Below are 22002 nucleotides of genomic sequence, written 5' to 3'. Positions count from 1 at the left end.
CTCCCTCCAAATCAAGCCCCTTCCTATTTTCATGAGACTCTAGATATACTTTTCACATGCTCAAATTGTTAAACCTTTACGTGTGATTTAAAAAAAAATGTCAGCCGTGCTGCTGTTTCTAGAACAGTTTAGAAGGTCGATTGCTTCACACTTAGCAGCATGCAATGCATGCATCTCAGCCAGTGCCTCTTACAAAGCGGCTAATATTGCTTTGCGATTTCAGAATTGAGATATGTCTTTCTGATTCCTTTGTAGGTGAATGAGGTGACAGTGGAGCAGCTTGTGCAACAGTATCCTCAAATCACCTTCAGTACTGTACTTCAAGATTGCAAGAGGACTTTAGAGCGAGCCTATCGAATGGGTTGGACATCAAACGCATCTACTGCCCCCTAAAACTCTGTCATTGAAGACCAAGTTGCAACAACACTAAAAAACTGAAAAATGAAGATGGAAATACTACGAAAGAATTTCAAGAATTTATTCTGTACTTTCTATTTTTTCTATTCATCCAATAGTCTCATTTGCATTTTGTCAAATTGATAAATTTTTTTAAAACATTGATTTTGTTTCAAGTCTGGAGGCTTGACGAGGAATTCCTCTTCAGACATTCGATGTGGTATACGTGCTAGTTGGTGGATCAAGTAGCGCCAGATCCGTGTACAATATCACAGAGGCTGGTGATGCATAGCCGCACCATTTTATGTTTGTTTGCTCTTTCGATGAATCAATGTTCAATGAAACATTTGTCTGTGTAGCAAGTTATGAAGAGATCTGACTGAGCTAAGGAGCCAACGTTTAAGAAATCCTGAGGTAGTCCTACGTCAAAAGCTCTTTTGGATTTTGTGTGATTCCTTGGTTATAATGCCTTTAAAATAAGGAATGTAATATTCTAGTCACAAATACTTATTCCATGAACATGTTTCTTATTTGCAGTTAAACAGATTTCCGACATTTTATGTATACAGAGTTGGCTTCATAGGATAGCAATGTGCAGTTCACAAACACCTTCAAAATATTAATGAAAGTTCTCTAGGGGATGGGGAGGGTTTTAAACCCATTTGAGCCGAAAGAAAAGCTGTATTCTTAAGTAACATTTTGTGGGGGTTATTATAATGAAAGGGTTGGTAGGTCCTTTATATATTTCCTCATTTTAATGTGGACTGTAACCCATAGCACTACAAAATGGCATCTGTGAACATTGAAACATAGATTTAAAATCACCTTTTAACTTTTCATAAAATCCTTCCACACCTCCCCCAAGAGACAATCCTTCCAGTCTAAATATGGTGTTGGGCCTAATTCGGTTCTAATGGTGTCATTATAGTTTTAGAATTGTTTTACAAGCTCCCACATATTAATGCTTTAATAGCAAACCCCATTGTTAATTTATTTTGTGTTTGCTTTTGCCCCTGTGGCCAGAGCCAGCTGTTCTTCCCCGTGGCCTTTTTTCTTGTTTTTGAAGCATATGAAATTGGTATCTGCTGAAGCCTTCAGAATGTTATATTAGAATGGGAACGAATCCGATGTGGTTGCGGGCCCTAGGATGACCATGCATTAATGACAACCTTTAGAATTGATCATGCCCATGGGAACCTAGCTGTCCAAGAACACAACCTCCTGTAGAATTGACTGTCCTCAGTTAAATTGCAATCCTTGAAATCTGCAAATCTCCAGAGACCGAGGAGAGATTGCAACTCTTTTTTTTGTTATTTTTTGTGATAAAATGCAGACTGTACATTCAGGTGCTACGATGAAGCAAACACAAACTCTTGCTGATTTTAATTTGCAGCTGTCACAAATATTCGAAACCAGTTTTTTGAAATGCATGATTTTATTTTATATGTAGTGAACTTGAAAGCTGCACAATTTTGGGAAATACTCTAAAATAACTCATCAGCGCTTAGTCTGTCAATTTGTTAATGAAACAGGTGTTTCTATGCATCCAGGATAGGGTGGCAACAGTGTTCTTCAAATGTGTGGTGGCCCTGAAAAGTAACTGGGAACTTCTCCCTGATATGAGGGGTTGGACTAATCAACATCCCCCAACCATTACAGTTGCTCTGAAACGTAACTAAAGTTCTGCAGACAAAGTGATTTCTTTCACATTCATGAGGGTTGTGTAGTAGGCGAGGTTAGAGGTTGAATCGCTCGCGTTCACATTTTTTTATAGGTTTTTTATTTTAAAAATGGTCAATGTTGCATTAAGGCAAAGCAGGATCTTTCTTGATTTGGAAACTGGATCTGTCCTCCAACATGTAGCCTAAAATGTCATTATTGTACGTTACTGGGCATGTTTAGTAATTACTTAAGAAGGAAATGAGAAAGAAAAGACAATCCAGAAGAAACCATGTTTACATTATTCCTTAATAAGAAATATTGGCTGTTTGTTTTAACCAATGACTGCCTCTTATGATTAGTGTTTATAACAATGTGACTCAATTTTTGACTCTAAAATAATTACGTTTTTGCACTGCCCCACCGAAAAAGGCGTCCTTCTCTCTTGACTAGCGTGAGCTAGTATTGTATAGAAGACTGTACAAAGCTAACAAAATCACCCCTATTGTCTTCAAAATGCTATTGTATTAATTGCTTTATGTAGTTGTAGTACTCATGCCCCGACTAGGTTTGAGTTGGCAATATTGTAATAGTGTTTTTACAGAAGCCCACTACAATCTGTGCTAAACAATGCTTCCTACCTTGAAAACCATTACGACCTTGCTGTATGTAAAATAAAATATCTATAAGCTCAAACAAAATGCATTCGTAGATGAAGAGGAAGCATTTGATGTTTAAAAGCACTATTATCCAGTGACGTCGAAGGAGTGCACATTGAAATTTCATTTGAAATGTTGTGATGTTTCAACTTTGCAACAGATCCACATTTTCACACGCTATCGTTTCATTTCGGGAGCGATGGCCCTTGGCTAAATTTGCTACTCATGCAGGCATTATTATTCAATAGCTGTCGCATTAAAATGCCATGTTTTTATAACTCCACACATTGCATTTTTGGTTGGGTGTGATTGTAATCCATGGACAGTCAATGAAACATATATTGTGTTGATTGCATCACCAAAGGCTGTCCTTTGAAGCACATACGCATATATATGAATGTTTCATATAGGGCTTTTATCTGAATACAAATGGCAGCCATATTTTCAAAATAAAGACCACGAAATATGTTGGTGCAAAGTGGTGATCTGAATTTTGTGCCGTTCTTCAGGACCTGCAGGAGAAGATGTATTGTAATCGTTTTTTGGGAATGGGCATTTACTACTTTGCTGGCGAACGCAACATATCATGGGAAAATGATTCCACTTGCCATCCTTGTTAAACCCCCAAGAGTCCGAGTTTTATCTTCTCTCCCCTGCTGCTGCTTCTACGGAGGCCGGAGGATAGTGCTCTCTGATTTTGGAATCTTTCCACTGCAAAATCATAGTTTGTGGGTGACATTGGGTACCAAGTTGGCAAAGAGAGCAGTCCGTTTCTAACTCTGGCTATTGTTGAACATGCAGTCTTTCCTTCTGACTCACTTCAATGGGTGAATGCTTTCAAATAAACGGAGAAACGCAACAGGTGTGTTCTCGCTCGCCTGCTCTATTTTCTGCCTCTTACAGCAAATCTCCAGCCAGGCAGCTATGTGTATCCTACTCTTATCAAATAGTAGATACAAGTTTCAAATTGCCTGTACTTTGTTGACCTTCTTATATGTACATCTTGCATAGGAAGTCTATCATAAGCAACCAGCCCAGATATTCGTGAGCATTTCAGGCTGCAAAGGTAATCTTCTAAAAACAGGAGAACTCGGTTATAGCCGAAGGCAGACCAGAGTATTTAGGTGTAACCATGCAGCATGATCTGAGCAACACAATGCAATTGAATGTTCAGTCAACCTGGTTATAACTAGAGAAAATATTCAACTGCAACCAATGTCTGCTGTCATGTAGCCGACGGGAGTCCACAAATAGCACAAACATATTCATGGGACGAAACAGGTTTCATTGAACACAATAAGCTCCTCTCCTCTGTCAAACCAAAACATATAGTGTAAGGACGGTCTCATCTCAAAAAGGTCCAGCAGTTCATGGGTTTGCTTAAGTAGCAGCACATCTATAAAGGACATTGTCACTGAATCACCAGCTTTCAAGGAGGAGCCAAGCCAGGTCAGTGAACACCCCGAGTGCTTGCTCGGCTGCGTACTGCAGCCGAGGAAGCATCCCTGAACCGGCTTTGTTGCAAGGGAAACCCGATTTCTCCTGGTGTGGTGTACTCCAGATGCACATACCCAAAAGGCCAAGCAGGGCTGGGGTGTTTGGCCCAAGTGTTTGTAGGGGTCTGGAGTATTCAGAGGAACGTGCTTTAGCTACTACATGCATGTCAGGAACCAGGAAGGGAGAAGTCTTTGATTGTCACCTCCCCCTGCTTTCTGGTTCCTGTCTTCGGGGTGTGCAGGAACCAGTGGGCCACCCAGGCCACAGTGGGATACCTGAGCTACGGAGGAGCTGAGGTGTGATGCAGGTTAGGAAAAAGAAATGTTTTGTATAGGATGTTGGCATGCATGTGATTGTTTCTGTCAACTGTGAATGTGTGCATGTGTGAATCTGAGTGCAGTTTGTATCTTGAAGTTTGCATGTCTAAAAATGTGTGTATGTGCGAACATGCAGGGAGAGATGCTGCTGATTTAGGGCAAGCACAGCCTCTAGGGCCCAAAATGAAAGATTATTTTTACTGACATGATGGGCAAAGCAACATGATGCATCTCCTTATAGGGGAATAGTGACCTACATTGCTGCAGCCAGCATGTAAAGATTTTCTTCCAGAGGCATGGCATGTTTACTGACATTATGGTTCTTACATGGGGATTCTAGCATATATTGGTGCAGCCAGCATGGATACTGAATATTGATATATTGTGGACAATCGCATCATGAAAATGCATTGGGAAATGCTCTTGTGTGCTATTTTTTCTACAAAACCAGTTGCACACTTTGTGGCTTTTACAGTAAAATTACATTTTCACTTGTTATTTAAAAATATGTCTTGGTGTCAAACCTCCCCCTCCAAACCGCTCTTGATTGGGCAAGCACGCATGCTTTTATTGGTCGCTGGTGTACATTAAAAAATGGGTGCTAGATGCCATCCGCCCTCACCTCCCCGCCAACCTGGACAGCTGCACCCCTCCTCTGTGCTCCTCTGTATCCTAGTATAACTTAGCTCTGGAGTGCAGGTGAGTTTGGTCCCTTCTCCTCTTGTCCTCCTTGTGTCCCTCGTGACCTCCTGTGTCCCCCAACCCACATATCTTACTTAAGTCCTTTTATTTATTTATTTTGTCTGCTAGCGTTCCTCTGGCTGTTCTCCACCCCGCCCCCTATCCCTCTGCCTCGCTCGTTCCTTCTCCCTCTTGTCCCCCTACCGCCCCTGATGTCCCTGACCCCATTATCTTTACTTTAGTCCTTTTACTTATTTTTGTCTGTTTGCTCTCCTTGCACTTTTTCCTCCTTGCCTACCCCATGTCCCTCGTGACCAGCTGTGTCCCCAGCCCCTTATCCTACTTTAGTACTTTTATTTATTTCTTTTGTCTGCTGTTGCTCCTTGCACTTTTCTCCCCCCTACCGTACCCCTCTGCCTTGCTCGTTCCTTCTCCCATTCTCCCCCTATATCCCTTGTGTTCTCCTGTGTCCCCCGACCCCCATATCTTTACTTTAGTTATTTTATTTATTTTCTGTCCATTTTTGCCTCTTGTGCTTTTTCTCCCCCCTACTGCCCTTCTGCTCATTCCTTCTTACCTTATTTTTGGGCTCTTGGCATTACTGAAAACCTGTAACTTAACTGTATTGACCCTTACTTGCCTCTTTACCCAGCCATCCTTGTTGGCTCACATACCTGATGTAGCCCCCCACAGCATGATGTGAGGCTTTGCTAGAATGTGCATTCATACCTTCTTTGTCATCCTTGTTTGCTCACATACCTGATGTTGCCCCCCGCACAATTAGGTGAGGCTTTGCCAGATTTTGAATTCATACCTACTTTGTCATCCTTGTTTGCTTAGATACCTGATGTAGACCCTGACCCCATGCATCAAGAGGCAATGCTCTGCCACAACATGCACTCAAATTGATTTTGTCCTTTGTACTCTTGTAACCAGTGCCATGATGCCCAGGGGTTTGGTGTGCTTTATAAATGCAAAAAAGAAATATATATTAGTACAGCCCAAAGGGCAGCCCTCCTGCCCAGGCAGCCCCTGAGGCTAAGGGTTCTGAGGCAATGGGCAGCTCCTCCAGTAGTAGCTCCTGACTGTGTTTGCCTGTGTTCACCAGTGGAGCATGCAGCGCAGCCCTCAACCTGCTTCGACTGACAAGGTAAGAAAGGTATGGGTACAGGAACAGACATTGCCTCCTCCCATTACTTCTATTAACTAATCTTGCAGACTACAGCACATCACCCACTGTTGTTTGTTACCCATCTCTATCATGTAGACGTCTCTGTCTTAGTTATTCACCTGGCCTTCTTCACCCCCTCTCTCTCTAGAAAAGTCGAATGTGGGTATTTTTGTATTGGGGTGTGCTTGAAATGTAGGTTTTTCTCCCTCGCTCTATGAAAGTGGAATCTGGGTGTTTTGCATTTGGGGTATGCTTGAAAATTAGGCTTTTCTCTGCTCTCTACTTAAGTCGTATCTGGGTGATTCTGCAGTCTTTCCTTGTCACTAGATCCCTCCCCCTGGTCCTCAAGCACTCCCTTGTGCACTCTTCTCAAAATGCAAGTGAACCTGCTCACCTGCACTTTTTCACATTCTCCTCCAACACCCTGAGCTTTCCCCTTCCTCCCCATCTTGCACTCCTCCTCTTCCATCATTTCTGTTGCTGCACTTGCACGCTCCAAATTTTCTCACGGCCTAGTAGGAACGTTGTCTTCTCCCTGTGCCCCCCCCACCTTCACCTCCTATCCTCCCCCTCCCCTGCATTCTTACAGGGTAGCGAATCCAATGTGGTTGTGGGCCCTGGGATGACCATGCATTAATGACAGCCTTCAGAATAGATCAGCCCCACGGGCACGTAGCTGTCTGTCCTCATTTAAATAGCAATCCTTGAAATCTGCATCTCCAGAGACCGGGGAGAGATCGCAATGTGCACCTGCACGATACGAATGTCTGAAGACCGAGTAGGATCATTTTGTTTTATTTTTTTCTCCCCTCATCCCCTCTTGTCTTGATGTGCCTTGAAAAACACCTTGTGATGTATAGGCACATTATAAATACCCAATAAATAAATAAATCCTACCTCTGCTGTATGTCTGGTCTGTCGTGACCTCTGAAAAGCGCTTGGTTCTATACCTCTGTAAAGCGCTCTGTTGTGTATCAATATTGTTGTATAGCTCTGTAAAGAGGTCAGTTGCTTCCCAAAGCTAGGTCTGCACTCAATAAATTCCATAATGACAATAATAATAAAAAAATCAACCATCTGTCAATTTGTGCCTTATAATGTTAAAGTGTCCAGGGTACCCCAAGACACATAACAGGGGGGCAACATTTCAAGTTGATAGTTACTAGCCAAGCATAACATTTTTTTGCCACCTCAATTCTACACGTGCACACAGCGCTCCATTCCTTACTCGCCAAGGGTCAATTATCACTAGCCAGTGGCTAGTGTAAATTTTGCGTCTGAGGGACTGTCTTCTCCGGTTCTCCTTGTAATTTCTGTAGATGCCACTGTGTCTCCATCACAACTTGGTCATAATTTGAACTTTTCCCTGATTTTAATGCAGATCAACCTGGGTTTATCTTCACCACTTTCTCAGATGTTAAAAGGACTGTTATCACCTCTGTCTCTTGGGGTCTTGATTTCCCCTCTCTACTCCTCTTTTACTCCTGCTCCTCCCTGATGTGAGGTGTTCATTCCTCCTAGCACCATGGGTTTAAACACCCACACCTCCCTGCTTTGGGCCCAAATTATTATACACCCTCTCTCCCCATCTTCATGTTGGCCATCACATTATGGCATTTGCACTCGTGCATAATTATTGGACCCCTGTTGGGAAGTGAAGAACATCGTCTTTATAGGTTACAATGCAGGATAGCTCAGCCCCAAAGATGCACAGGACACTAGACTCTGGTAAAGTAGGGACATCCAAAGCACACCCTCTCGCACCCAGCCTCTTTCCAACTGTCATACATAGAACACTTATCAGTCAACACTCACACCACATTCTACATCCAGAACCTTCATGACATCAGCATTCAGGCAGAGAAAGCAAGAAAGCACAACACAACAGCCCCACGATTGGTTCAGCTTGATTTCTGCATTGGGTCCACAAAGAGTTGATTGTGTGTTGGATGCTGTATAAGGTCAGTGGTTGGGTTTTTTCCTTCTAGAGTTTCCATTTTAGTGTCAAGTGCTTCCCCGCCTTCAAGAGCTTCTCATCAGCATCTCACTCATCTTTGCATCTCTTGCAGTCAAGTTATCCCCAGTACCTATGCTCAACACATGATTGTTTCATTTTCCTCAACACTTTGTGGGTTCAAGTGCCCTTCACCCTCATCATCGTGAGATCTTAAATGTTTTCTCCAACAACTCCTGGGTTTAAATGCTCTCCTCAGCACTTCACCTTGGCATGCTGTGCGTTCAAGTGCTCTTCTCAACACCATATGTATGCACCTTGGGCATTCAAGTGTTCTGCAAAGCACTGTGTCACAGCACACCACCTTTGTTCTCAGTCGTCATGGGTTCAAGCATCTCCTCAGCACATCTTCAGTCTCCTGTTCTTGCACTCCGACACCATTCCTACAAACCCATAACCCCATGCTATTTTGGTGGGTCGAGTAAAGGAGGTGGACACTTTGAGGACATTATGAGTATTGCTAAAGGGGTTTCCCTACCTATGTAAATAACTCAAGGTGCTCGTCAGTCACTAGGAAGCCCGAAGTGAATATGTCCTTTGTCCAAAACAAATTTTACCTTATTTTACCACTATCTTCCCTAACTGAAATTACACTAAGATAATGCCTCCCCATTTCTGGCTTTCTCTTGTGGCAATGGCTCAACTTATTTCAGTGACATTGAGAACGTGCAGGGGCGAGGGAAGGGGGAAAGTGCAAGGGGAAGCAGAGGAGTGGAAAGTGCTGAACATGTGATAGAACAACAGGTAGTGCAGTCATCAGGTGGTATGTGCAAGAATATGGTGTCTGATAAGTGCTGGAAGGGGACTGTAGGGTAGCAGATACATACCCAAGTGCAAGGGTTGCCAGGAGGCAGTGCGGGTGTGTGGCTGGGAGGGCAGGGATCTGGGCCCAAAATCAGAGGGTAACCAGGTGCCCGGTGCCAAAGTAGACAGATTGGCAGGGGAGAGGAAGAGCAAAGGCAGAAGCAAAGAGGAGTGTATTGAGGTGCTTCCAGAACCGAAGATGGTTCTCCTCAAGTTTTAGAGAGGCAGGGAGGCTGTTCCAGAGGGAGGTCTCAGCAGAAGAAAGGGATCTACGCTCAACTCGTTGCTTGGTGAAGACCCTGACCCTGAGAGAGTTGAGGTGAAGGAGCGAAGAGCTCGAGTAGGAAGGTATTTACAGAGGGAGAGTTGAAGGTATTGTGGACCCAGGCCCCAGAAAGCTTTGTGGACAATGCAAAGGGTCTTGAATGTAATCCTTGCAGCCACTAAGAGCTCATGAAGAGATTTCAGGGCTGGAGAGATACGATCCCAGGTCTTGAGGCTAAGTCTCGCAGTCCTGTTCTGGATGAGCTGCAGAGGGCGGAGAGTGGTTGTAGGCAGATTTAGAAAGAGGCTCTTGCAGTAGTCCAGCCTAGAGAGAACCAGAGCTCTGGAGACAGTGAGCCTGTGGGGGAAGGAGAGGAAAGGGAGAATACCTCTGAGGAGGTGCAGTTGGTAGTTTGACTACTTAGAGACTTCAGAGATGTGCGTAGAAAAGGAAATCATAGAGTCGAAGATGACCCGAGGTTCTTAGCCTCGCAAGGGGGAGCAGGGAGAGGGCCAAGGGAGGCTTGCCAGAGAGTGACTGGAAAGGAAGGTACAGGTGTGCTGATGAGGAGGATCTCTGTCTTACTGGCATTAAGGCAGAGGTTGTTGGTGGTGCACCACTTCGGATTGCTGGTAGAGTCAGAGATGAGAGAGGGAGAAGAGGTGACAGAGGGAAGCCTGAAAACAAGTTGGGTGTCATCCGCATAGCACTGATAGTTATAGCAGAGAGCAGCAATGCAGTGGGCGAGCAATGCCAGGGAGAGAGGTTAGACCCCTGGGGAACACCACAGGTAGAAAGTGAGATAGAGGAAAGGAAGGACCCTAGTTGGACCTGGGAGAGTCGGTTGGAGAGGAAGGCGGTCAGCCAGGCTAGGGCCTGATCAGTGATACCCAGGTTATCACGGGGGCGATTGACCAGGATGACATGGTTGACCTTGTCAAAGGCAGAAGAAAGATTGGGTAGGATGAGGACAGATGGGATATTAGAATCAAGGTTGGAGAGCAGCTCTTCATGGATGTTCAGGAGAGCAGGTTCCATGCTTCTGGCAGCACTGAAGCCAGACTGATGGTCATGGAGGCAACCAACCAATTTGTATTTTTGCAACCAATGCAAATTTGGGATATGATCTTACATCCCCTCCTTATTTCTACCATTTACCCTATGCGTTTTAAATATTTGGTCGCCTAAAAGTGGGCTTGGGCGACTTGAATGGCAGTCTCGAGCGAGGGCTGAGGTTGTAATAAACCTCTTTGCCAAGATGGGGAAGGGCGCTAATAAATTGTTCCAAGGCTCGTGTCTACAAAACATCTGGTAGGGTTTCCCACCTAACCACTGGCTAGAATATTTTCTACCCGGCCTGCTAACTTCAAGGGACTTTCATCAGGCAATAGATGGATGTACTGTAAATTTAACCTGTAAAAAGCATCTGTTTGCCCTATCCATTCTAATAGGGCCCTCTTTAACTCAGGGAAAGGGGTAGTCCCTAAAGGATTTACATTTTGATAGGAGGTTTGTAAGTTTAAAATAAATGCTCCCAAATCCTCCCCTCCCTGACAAGGTTGGAGTACCCCATTGGGTGCTATCCGGTGCGAAGGCCCAAGTAGTATTTGCCGAAGCCCTTCCTGGAGTCGAAGAGCCACTTGGATCTGATGTTCTACTATTCGCTCCAGTATGGACTGGCGCTTAGTCCTTTTGTCATCCGGGTTAACGGAGTAAGATTTCTTCAAAAAGTATTTTGATTGTCTGTAGCTCTTTTATAATGTACTTTGGTTTGCTCTCCCCTTGTCTGTTATTCTGCAAGGTTTTGTATTACTCTTCCTTATACTTTGACCCAGACATAGGTCTCTTTCTGACCCTTATATTTCCAACTTCCTTAAGTTGTTTATCCTTTTTAGTAACTTATCCTTCCCCCTTTCCTGGGTTTCTTCAGTTGGACTACTTCCTCCTTTATCCGTTTCACTTGATTTCACTTCCCATTCATATTTGGAAACTTCTCTCTCAAGCTCATTTGTTACTGTCGACATCAAGTTAACACAGCTCTGCTGACAGATTCCAAGATGACTGCCGGGCTGTCGGGTCGGCTAGAAGGCTGAAACAAAGCTGTGCTGCAAGCTCTGACACTGTAGGAAGGTGATGCAAACAAAAGAGGATATTTAAATGACCCCTCGATGCTGATGAGCACCCATTAGAGAACTATCAGCAAGGTTGGGTGTGGCGCTGATGAGTGCGGATCAGGACCAGAGAGACGAGCATGTGCAAAGGACTCTTGAGGGCTAAAACGAACGCCCCGCACCCCCAGCTTGGTAGGATATGGCCATGTAACGCTAGGAGGAGAAGCGGAGGACACGGCCAGGCGCCCCCGAGTGTGGGTGGCAGAGAGGGACTGTGAATGGGCATCACCAGCAGTGAGAAGACATCCAAAGAAGGAAGTATGGAGGACTGGGGCTGGCGCCTCTGAGCACTGTGCCATACTCAATAGCCTCTGCAGAAGATGTCACACTACCCATACCGGATGGATGTATAGGGTAACAGATTTATTGAAGGCAAGTGATCTGGGTGGGGAAACATAAGGAGCAACCAGAATTCATTGAACAGTGATGTGGAACTGGAAGTGTGTTTAACCTTTGGGTTTGTGGAGCGACTTCACCTGTGAACAGGGGCCAGTTAAGAAGGCGGTGGGTGTTTGAGCCACCTGGTCAATAGCTGGTATTGGGAAGCAGCTGCACATCATATTGGTTTTGTGTAATGGGGCACTGGTCTGACTAATAGATCTTTTTCCATAATGTTAAGGGTGATTCCCTAAATTGGCTGAAAGTGTGCATTCCAAGATGCCAGAGCCTAAAGGGAAAACCGCTCCCTCGAAATCCAAGACACCCACCTCCACACAAGGAGGTCAGCTGGAACGTTGCTGACGACCTCATACTGGTGAAACCTCCATGGGGGTATGAATCTGTGCAGCAAGCCTCGGGAGAGAGGGAATCTGTGCCAATCAAAATGGCTTTGAATCAGGAAGATCTCCAGGAATGCCTTAAAGGTATGGAAGAGAGGATGGTGAACACCTTCCAGGTCCAGTTGCAAAGAATGAAGGAAGACATACAGAGTTCATTGACAGAGTGAGGAAGGAGGTCAGTGAAATTGGCCCTAGGATTGATACTACGGAAAGAGGCCTGATGGAAATAACAAAAGAAGTTGGTCAGAATAGCAAGCTCTTAGAACCATTAGCAAGGGCCACCCACAATTTTGATGTACAGACAGAAGATTTGGAAAATCGTTCCCAGAGATCGGGTGAAAGGCTTTACGGAGGACATAAGGGATAGGGATGCAGATTTGAAAACTACAATACAGCAGTGTTTTTGGAGCCTTCTTACGGAAATGGTGCATGAGGATGTGGGGATCGATCTGGTGCATAGGGAGGGCCCCAAGACATCTGGCCCAGGTAAAAGGCTGAGGGACGTGCTGGTAGCCCTATCATCATCTGCAATGATAGAGGATATTCTCCAGGCAGCGAGGTCACAGCCTACTCCAACAGTTAATGGAACCCAAATACATCTTTTTCAAGACTTGGCATTATCGACTCTGCAGAAAAGGAGGGCTATGATTCTGGTGACCAAAGAATTAATTGCTAAGCAAATCCCATATAAATATACTTTCCCATTTAAACTGCTTTTTACTTGGGATGGCAGACAACATAGGGTCACGACGTGTGAGGCGGGATTATCCATTTTGAACTTAAGTGAGGAAAGACGACCCAGTGGGCAACGGCAAGATCATGCCCCCTCGGGCAGTAATCGCCCGTGGGATTGGTTTGAGGCTCAGGACAGACTGGGCAGCAAGGTGTTAAAACTAAGAGGACCTCCACGCAGTACAGGTGGAGCAGGGCTGATGGGGGAGTTTTAAGAAGCGGATCAATTGCCCCTACATTTGGGTCATTCAGATATCTGCAACTACAAAAAAGGAACACAAATGAAGGGGGAGCTGCTGAGATGGGTGCAGTGTGAGCGGTGGGTTTTCCGGCCTGCGACCGGTAGGGTGGAGGGGACTGGATCGAGGAATCAATGCGGGGATGTAGTTCGCCCTCATTGGGGAAGTTCCCGGGGTTGTATATGGATCAGAACCCCAGGAAGGTATCTGGGGTTTTCGTAGGATATTTGGTTCTGACCGGGAGAGGGGGGGTTGGGTTTGGAAGGAGTGTGAGGGGAGAATGTTAGGGTTAGGCAATGGGTTCTGTTTGTCGTGAGTAGCAAGGGGTTAGAGTATAGGGTATGGGGATTGGGCAGGGGGATTGCCTATGCTGGTCTCGGGTGAAAGGAATATTTCATCTTCTGGTAATAATTCATAGGCAGTGCATTGCCGATAAATTATATCTTTAACAAGTTATATCTTTAACAATTTATTCACACAATGTAAGAGGATTGAATTCCACTGTCAAACTCAAATAAGTGGAGGTACAAATTAGACTATCCCAGGCTGTCGATCCAAAGGAGTCACATAGAAAATTGAGAGGCATGAACCCAATTGGAATTGCTGCATACGCAAAAAGCAGAGTGGGCATTGTTGAATATATAAGGCAGCAATACTATATGAAAGCTAATAAAGCGGATAGGCTGTTGGCCAGAAAGATCAGAATGGCGAACGCGAAACGAATAATTGGGGGGAATTAACCAATCGGATGGCAAGATTGTGACGGATTCAGAGTCAATAGTGGGTTTGTTTGAAGAATTGTATAAGGCTATTTATAAGTCTGATGAACATGACCGACAGGCAGTAGATCAATATTTTAGTGGCCTTTCGTTGCAGAAAATCACAGGTTAGAGGAGGGATCCCTAGAGGAAGAAATTACAGTGAGGGAAGTAGAGGTGATAATCAAATAATTACCTAAAAATAAAGCACCAGGAGCTGATGGTTTTACAGCGGGCTTCTATCAGAAATACTGCAGGCAATTGTATCCCAAAATTTTGTGACTCTTCAACTCTATAGGGAGGAATGGGAAAGTGACCCACACTATGAGTGAGGCAAAGATGGTTGTCTTTGAAAAGCCCAACCAAGATCCAATGGCCTGTGGGTCGTACCGTCCTATTGCTCTCTGAACTTGGACGCAAAGGTTTATACAGGTATTCTAGCGGCAGGGGCTACTCTTCTTCTTCTGGAAATCTTTGGTACAGATCAGTCTGGATTCATAAAAGGGGAGGCAAACAGGGGACAATACTAGTGAGCTAGTGCATATGATATACAAAGCTGCCAATTGACAGGTTCCTGCAATATTGGTTTAGCTTGATGCGGAAAAAGCTTCGACCATGTCGAGTGGTAGTTTTCATTTAGGGCTATGGAGCATATGGGTTTTAGTCCAGGGTTCATCCGAATGGTACAGGCCAACTATGCAAATCCCTCGATTCGGTTGTTTATTAACCCTCACATATCATAAAATATTCAGATTACGAGAGGGACGTGTCAGGGATGTTCGTTATCTCCACTTCTTTACTCTATATACCTAGAACCGATATTACCCATGTTAGCGACAATTAGAATCCGTGAATAAAAGGTATACAGTTTGGGGCGGAAGAATATAAAATAACAGCATTTGCTGATGATATGATGATGTCCTTAACCACTCCAGAGATATTTCTATTCCGGTATTGAGTATGGAATTGTCAAGGATGGAAAAGGTAGCAGGGTTATTTATACGTCCAAATCAGAGCTGTTGGGCATTGGGTTGACGGAGGCGCAGGGGGCAGATTTGTCATGGGTTTCACCTTTTCAAATGGCTGTGGGGACTATTGGGTACCTGGGCGTACGGATAACTAATTCAATTTTTAATCTATATATGGAAAATTACCCAACATTAATAGGTAAGATAAAAGAGGACTTAAATAAATGGACCCCCCAGCATATATCTTGGATGGGAAGGATCGCTACAGTAAAAATGGTCACGCTACCCAAATTATTGTATTATTATAAGGCACTTCCGGTTTGGTTACCGAGATCTTTCTTAAGAATATAAATAGAATACAGCTCCGCTTTAATGGCTTTATATCTAATGCCTCGTCAATTTAACTGGACACGTTTTTCTTGGCGCATTTTTCTTAATGCCTTCTCTTTCAGGTTTATTCGTTACTCTTGTGAATTACATTAACACAGTTCTGCTTTAAAGGCTTTATCTTTTGTATCTCGTCATTTATACTGGGACGAGTTTCTCTTTGTGCCCTTTTCTTAATACCTTCTCCTTTGGGTTTATTTGTAACCCTTGTGATTAAATTAACACAGTTCTGCTTTAAAGGCTTTATCTTTAGTATCGTGTCACTTGTACTGGGATGAGTTTCCCTTCCTTTATAGTGATGCCCCGGTGGCCACCAGTTATTCCTGTTCTCCCAGTGACCTCAGTAAGTGCTAGTTAACACATTCAGGTTCGGCACAGACTCGGGCCCTCTTCTACTCCATATCTCATGCTACTACTTCTTGTCGGGGTCTTGCATTCACCCTTATTTCTATGTGCTACTACGTCTAACTGCGGTTTGCAGGGCATTCCGTGGACTTGTGGTTTTGACGCTGTTCAACGGGCGCACTGCCCACCACGAAATTGACGTGGTCACACCACCACCGGCATAATGCTTCCCTTCTCCGATTCTCTAATTGAAAACACTGCGCTTCCGGCATTTCCCTTTGCTGCTCAGGACTCCTGCAAATGTCACAGGCTCCACGGCCAGCCTGACTCCACCACCTCTAGACGTCAACTCATCAGGGGGCTTCCCTTGCTTACGTTCCTCTCTCTGGTCATGCTCCGCCTTTCCCCAACATTCTTTCACTCTACTCGTCTCGGTTAAATGCATGTCTCTACTTCAAGAGACCGGCCCTCTCTCTTGGGAACAATGGGATATTTTAGACTTGTCTTCAGCCAAATCCTTGGAGCATAAAATGTTCTTCATATCGATAGCCCCATGTTTGCAATTATGGTGGATGCTCTAGGGAGTTCCTTAGAGAAACAGGAGTCCTTGTTCCCTAAGAGGGGAGTCTCTGCCAGTGAGATCCCACTTGCCCATACCTCTGTGGAGGGTCTTGCAGAGTGGGCTCACATCTTTGGCCTCAAAGGGGGAGGCTGCCCCTTGGGGAGAAGGGACAAATACCCTTGATTCATCACATTATTCATATGTCCTTAGCACACCCTTTCTACCATTAACCCCGCCCCCCCTTAATGGAAAGGTTTTCCTCCTCCTCGTCACCTGATCATAGCCGATATTTATCATAGGTTTATTAGCCCTTCCTCCTCCCCTCTAGAGCATGCACCCAATTGGGCAATTACAGTATATAATCTCTAGAAGCCATTTTCATTTCCTCGTTTTTTCTCCTTGACATGTGACATATCAGCATATGTGGCCGCCTTCTGTCATCCGTGAGTTCATTTCAGACAAACCAACTTATCCATTTGTGTGATCACTGATATCTTTTATCTGCACACCTCCAATATCGCACAGCATCTTCTCTCTAGACTTCACAAGTGAAGGCTTTAGTTTGCATGCGCTGTAAACAATTCACTAAGGAGCCTTCGGTCCACATTGTTAATTATATAATCTAGTAGGACGTCGTCACAATTTCTTCCAAAGTTTGTATTCCTAAACTGCTATAAAGAATATAGCAACGAACCCTTCAAAATCTGTAAAGAATGTGGGCTGGAATAAGTACGTTTCAAAGTGGTCTCTTGCTTCACTTTAAGATTGAATTAGAAAGCATTCCCATAAGTATTTGTACTCTTATGTCCTGTCCCTTTTCCTCCATACATTTGGGACATTCCATCCTATAGAATTGGGACTGAAGCGTTTTTGCAGAACAAAAAGTATTTGTCCTTCGATTTTCATGTAAAGGGAGGTGCATGCATGTCCTTGGGCTTCACCCTCCAAGCCTGTCCTGCAGTCCTTTTCATGGATGCATGCTGTGCTGTCGGTCTTCCACACTCTCTTTTCTTTGTCCTTCTATTTCTTATTTTCTTTTTCTTTCATCGCTTTCCATGATTTTCAGCTCTGGATCTTCCTCTACCTATGCTGGGTTTTCCTACTGTGCATCTACAACAGTTGCTGTGTGGTCTTTGCTCCCCTCTATCCTCTGCTTCGTGTGTTTGGGGCCTGACCACTGTTGGGACTCTATATTGTGACACCATTTTGGTCCATATGCGAAGTCATTGGCTCCTTCGGTGGGAGGTAATCTTTGGTCGGCTAACTCCTTGAACTTTTCATTGAAGATAAGACAAGCAAACAACCAAGTTATTTTCTTTCCAGGGCAGCCCAGCTTGGTTACCTCTTCCAGGATCAGCCAGTTCCAAGTTGGGATCATGGAATTCTGATAGACTCCGGGACTCCACCAGAGGTACTCCCAAGGGAGACCAAGATGGATACTGGAGGCGATTCTGAGGCTTCCCATTCACAGGATTACACCATGGGGCAAATGCAAATTCCCCCTTCAGAGACTAAGCCAGAGACCGGCAAGGCCATTGTTCCCTGCTCAAGGGCTACAATTACTGGGATGTGCTTTGAGTCTCCATTTAGTAAGATTGCTACAGGGCTGTCAAGGTTCCACACACCAGGCTAGAACTTTCAGGGGCAACCATGAGGTCCCCCCTAATTTGTTGATAGACTGTGTCCAGGCTCCCCACTCAGAAATTAAATCATCAATAGGCATGGCTATTGGTCCTCGTCCAGGGCTTATTCTGCCATCAAGATATGCACTGAGCATGCAGAAAATTCCAACTCCACTAGAATTTGATTCTGTCACTTGAGGCTGTCTCTGCGTGATATGGCGAAAATGGGCTTTGGAGAGAGATTTGTGCAATAGTTTAAGTTGCTGTATCAGGCCCTGCCAGCCAAAGTCCAGATAAATGTGGTCACTTCCAGAACATTCCCCCTTGAGCGAGGGATGAGACAGTGTTGTCCCCTATCCCCCTACTGTTTACACTAGTAATTGAGGCCCTGGTGATAAAGCTAAGATCCAATCAGACATGGAAGGGGTTCTTGTGGCCAACCAGACAGGAGGATAAAGTAGCGCTATATGCTTATGAGCTCCTAAGTTTTCTCAGGGGCCCAGTGTATTTGTGCCCCAAGGCGGCAGATACTCTAGGAGAATTTTGCGCAAAGGTCAATTGGGATAAATCAACTCTGCTACCAATTCAGGTGGGTGCGACCGGACACTCCCTCCCAATAATGTTTACCGTATTGCGGGAGAAAGGTTTAAATACCTAGGTATACAGGTATGTGTTGATCAGACACACTTCATTAGACAAAATCTAAAGTCAATCACAGACCGATTTATTTTGGATGTCAAGCAGTGGAAGTCCCTCCCGATCACACTGATGGGACGCGCAGCACTGTTCAAGATGCTGATGCTACCTAGATATGCATACATGCTCCAGAACGCCCCCTGTGTGACACCCAAGACCGAGTTTGTCCAGGTGAACACTATATTCAGAGATCTTTTATGAGGGGTTTGGTGACATGAAGTGAAGAGGCGGACCAAATGGAGGCATGTTTCTGGCTATAGTTTCATTAACAAAAGAAAACCAAACCTGTCTATGCCTATCTAAGGTTGTTTCTCTATCTAAACAAACTAAACTATGGTCAGTCCGGATGTCAGTGATGTCCAAATCAAAAGTTCTGTCCTGGTCAAACTCCTCACCGATCCCTACCACTAAAACACAAGGTCAAACATAATAGTCTCTCCACGACCCAGGAGAATGACACGGAGGATTCACTTGTCCTGGGTAAAAGTCTCTCAAAGTTCAAAGGTTTGAAAATTGAAAGTCTTCCCCAATTCAGAGCTATGAAGTCTGTAGTAGAATGACTCCCTTCTCCTAGTCTCTCGGTAATTTCTCTTAGGCTGTTCTTCAGGTTTACTCTTTCCTCTAAGGTTATCAGTATCTTTTTGATGTCCCCAACTGGAACGAAGTAGAGGCTTCCAGAGCCCTCTATCTTTCTTCAACTCCACAATCCTATTTCACAAAATGACTTCTACCACTACTCTCTCCTGCCCCCCCGCAGCCCCCGGCTCCCTCCTGAATTTTCAACACTTCACAGTACCTGTCTCCTTGGGAATGTTTCAGCAGTTCTCCCTGGCACCATTTCTCGACTTTCAACTTCTTCTTTTTTCTTCCAGACTGGGCCTGCTTGACTTTGTGGCCCTATTCTCCTAGTGGAAGATCTGGAATAGAAGTCACTAAACACATGGGGTCGGATAAGAAAATCACACTTGCGCGACCACTATAGCACAATAAGGCGCTTACCCAACTTAATAAAATTTGAGTGTTAAAGATCTGGGTGGAAAAAAAGATCGGGGCTCGGGGACATGAAGGAAGGGGCGCTCGTTACATTCCACGACCTGCAGAATATACATGGGCTGCCCGGAAACTAACAGTTCAGATATCTACAATTCACTCACGCCCTGACCAAACAAATCCCAAACTTCTGTGTAATCCCTCCACCCTCACCAATGGTAGTAAGCATGCTCCCTGAGAGAATTCCAGCAAACGACACTTACTATCAAACTATATCCTAATTCACCCCCCCCCCCACCCCCGCCCCGCTGCACCTCCCGAGATCTGAAAGGTCTCAGGGTAAAATTAGAAAAGGATATAGGGCCTTTAGAGGAGGAGGGGGAATGGATTGAGGCACTGAAGTCTCAGCGCGAAGCAGCGATACCCTCCAGACTTCGACTGGTACAACTAAGGCTTCTACCAGGGTATAATATTCTCGCACACAACTATTTAGATGCGGCAGAGCACGAGACCCACAATGCCTACAATGTAATAGCGTGGACGGGACTTTCGTTCACATTCATGGGAATGCCACCGGATACACAGATTTTGGTGCTCGATCCTTGAAAGGTCGGTAGTGGTGGTGGGGGCGAGAAGGTGGAAAGAGACCTGAAGGTTGTAGTACTGAAAGCATGGAGCTAAACACCCTTCACTCGTTACGAAAAGCTATTTCTTTCCACAGCCATGATGTTGGAAGAACGTGTATATAATTCATAGGGATGTCCACAGAAATTCCATAAAGTGTGGGGTAAATGGAAGGATGCAGGGTAGTGTGAATAGGACATTTAGCATTGCAACATCGGGCAAGGGGGCGATATTGACAGCCAAAATTTTCGGCATTTGTGTGGGGGCGAGGGTGGGCTTTGGGTTGTATGGTGATGTTAATGTTTTCTTTTGGTTTGTTACAAAATACCAATAAAATGTGTTGTTATAATTATTTTTAAAGATACGCACTGAGGTTCCCTTGGCAGACTTCACTGAAGGGACCAACCGACCAAGGCAATGCTGAGGAACCGAGCATGTCTCCTAAGCCTCACATAGCACAGTTGTTTTTACAGTGCTACAAAATGACAGACAGCCATGTTTCTTTTTCCATGCCAAGTTCCTCCAAATATAGGACTCAGTCAAAGTCCAGCACTTTGTTGTGAGGTAAACCCTATTCCTGCCTGAGTGGAGTGGGTGTCCCGCCCCCCACACTCTGCTTCTCCTCTACTGAGTTATCTAAACCCTTGGCTGTTAAGGCATTCATGGCTGCCAGTATATGTGGAGTCATGGGCACAACCTTGACCTTGCCAATGGCATCCCCCCCCACCACAGCCCCACTGTCCCCAGCAAGGCAAAGGAGGATTAATTCTTCACATCAATTATTGAAAAGATGCATTCAGGACCCATGGAAACGTATTTCAAAAATCTCATAAAAGAACTCTCTCTGTGAACAAAAGTAGCAAATGTTTTAGTGGGTGGCATGATGTAGATGACCTGATGTATTTTTTACTTGTTTGCCCCTTAAATGCTCATTTCAGACGCAGGTTCTTTGTCCGCTGCTTAACAATTCGTGAGTTCAGCACTTAACTACGGCTTTTAACATGATTGTATCCCTTCCTAGTATGTGCATTTAAGAGGTATCTATTGAACGGATGCTAGAACTAAGGATGTATTTTTTGCAGTGCAAATAGTTTAACTGGATTATATTTATTCACTGTGAATTTGTGGATATTTTAAAGATGTTATATCTGTATGTATTTCATAACGTGTTGTGTTTTGCATGTAATATTTGTATTGTTTGGTTATTATCTTTTATGGGCGTTTGTGCCCGAAATAAAGAATGTTCCCACTCAACTCATTGCGGCTCCTGCTCTGCACAGGCTAGTACTCCAAGCTCCTGTGACTCCAACTTCATAGACACTATTGGGTCGTCCAACCAGTCATTCCAGCAGGTTCCTTTACAGAGGTTATCCTGGGATTCTCTTCCCTTTCCACCAACTTCAGACTAGGTGTCCTCACCTCTCCCACAAGGTGACAAGGATGAGCCTTCTCTCCCTGAGGACAAAGTGGATGATAGATGCCTCGTCCACCAGGGCAATTTTCGATCGCCACTTTGATCTAACAGATTTTCTGGAGAGTCCCGGCCTGGAGAATTGGCTGCAGTGGCTGGCCCCCTCTGAGTTAAGGTTTCCAAAAGGGCCAGCGTAGTCCTACAGAATGATATTCTTTCACATGTGAGGAAGATCTGGGCTAATCTACGCTCGGT

At 44.7% G+C, this 22002-nt stretch overlaps 1 protein-coding gene across 1 annotated transcript in view; it reads left to right on the top strand.

Moving 5' to 3' along the window:
• The window catches only part of FBXL17 (F-box and leucine rich repeat protein 17), a 2179700-nt gene extending 2176503 nt beyond the window's left edge, over nt 1-3197 (top strand). The window contains exon 9 of the mRNA XM_069625476.1: nt 256-3197. Coding sequence (XP_069481577.1) covers nt 256-393 — 138 coding nt within the window. The 3' untranslated portion in view covers nt 394-3197. The remainder of the gene's footprint in view (nt 1-255) is intronic.
• The last annotated feature ends 18805 nt before the right edge of the window (nt 3198-22002 follow it).

The sequence above is a fragment of the Ambystoma mexicanum genome, chromosome 6p (assembly GCF_040938575.1).
Source record: "Ambystoma mexicanum isolate Mex_15411 chromosome 6p, UKY_AmexF1_1, whole genome shotgun sequence".
Taxonomy (NCBI): domain Eukaryota; kingdom Metazoa; phylum Chordata; class Amphibia; order Caudata; family Ambystomatidae; genus Ambystoma; species Ambystoma mexicanum.
This window is presented reverse-complemented; position numbering and strand designations above follow the sequence as displayed.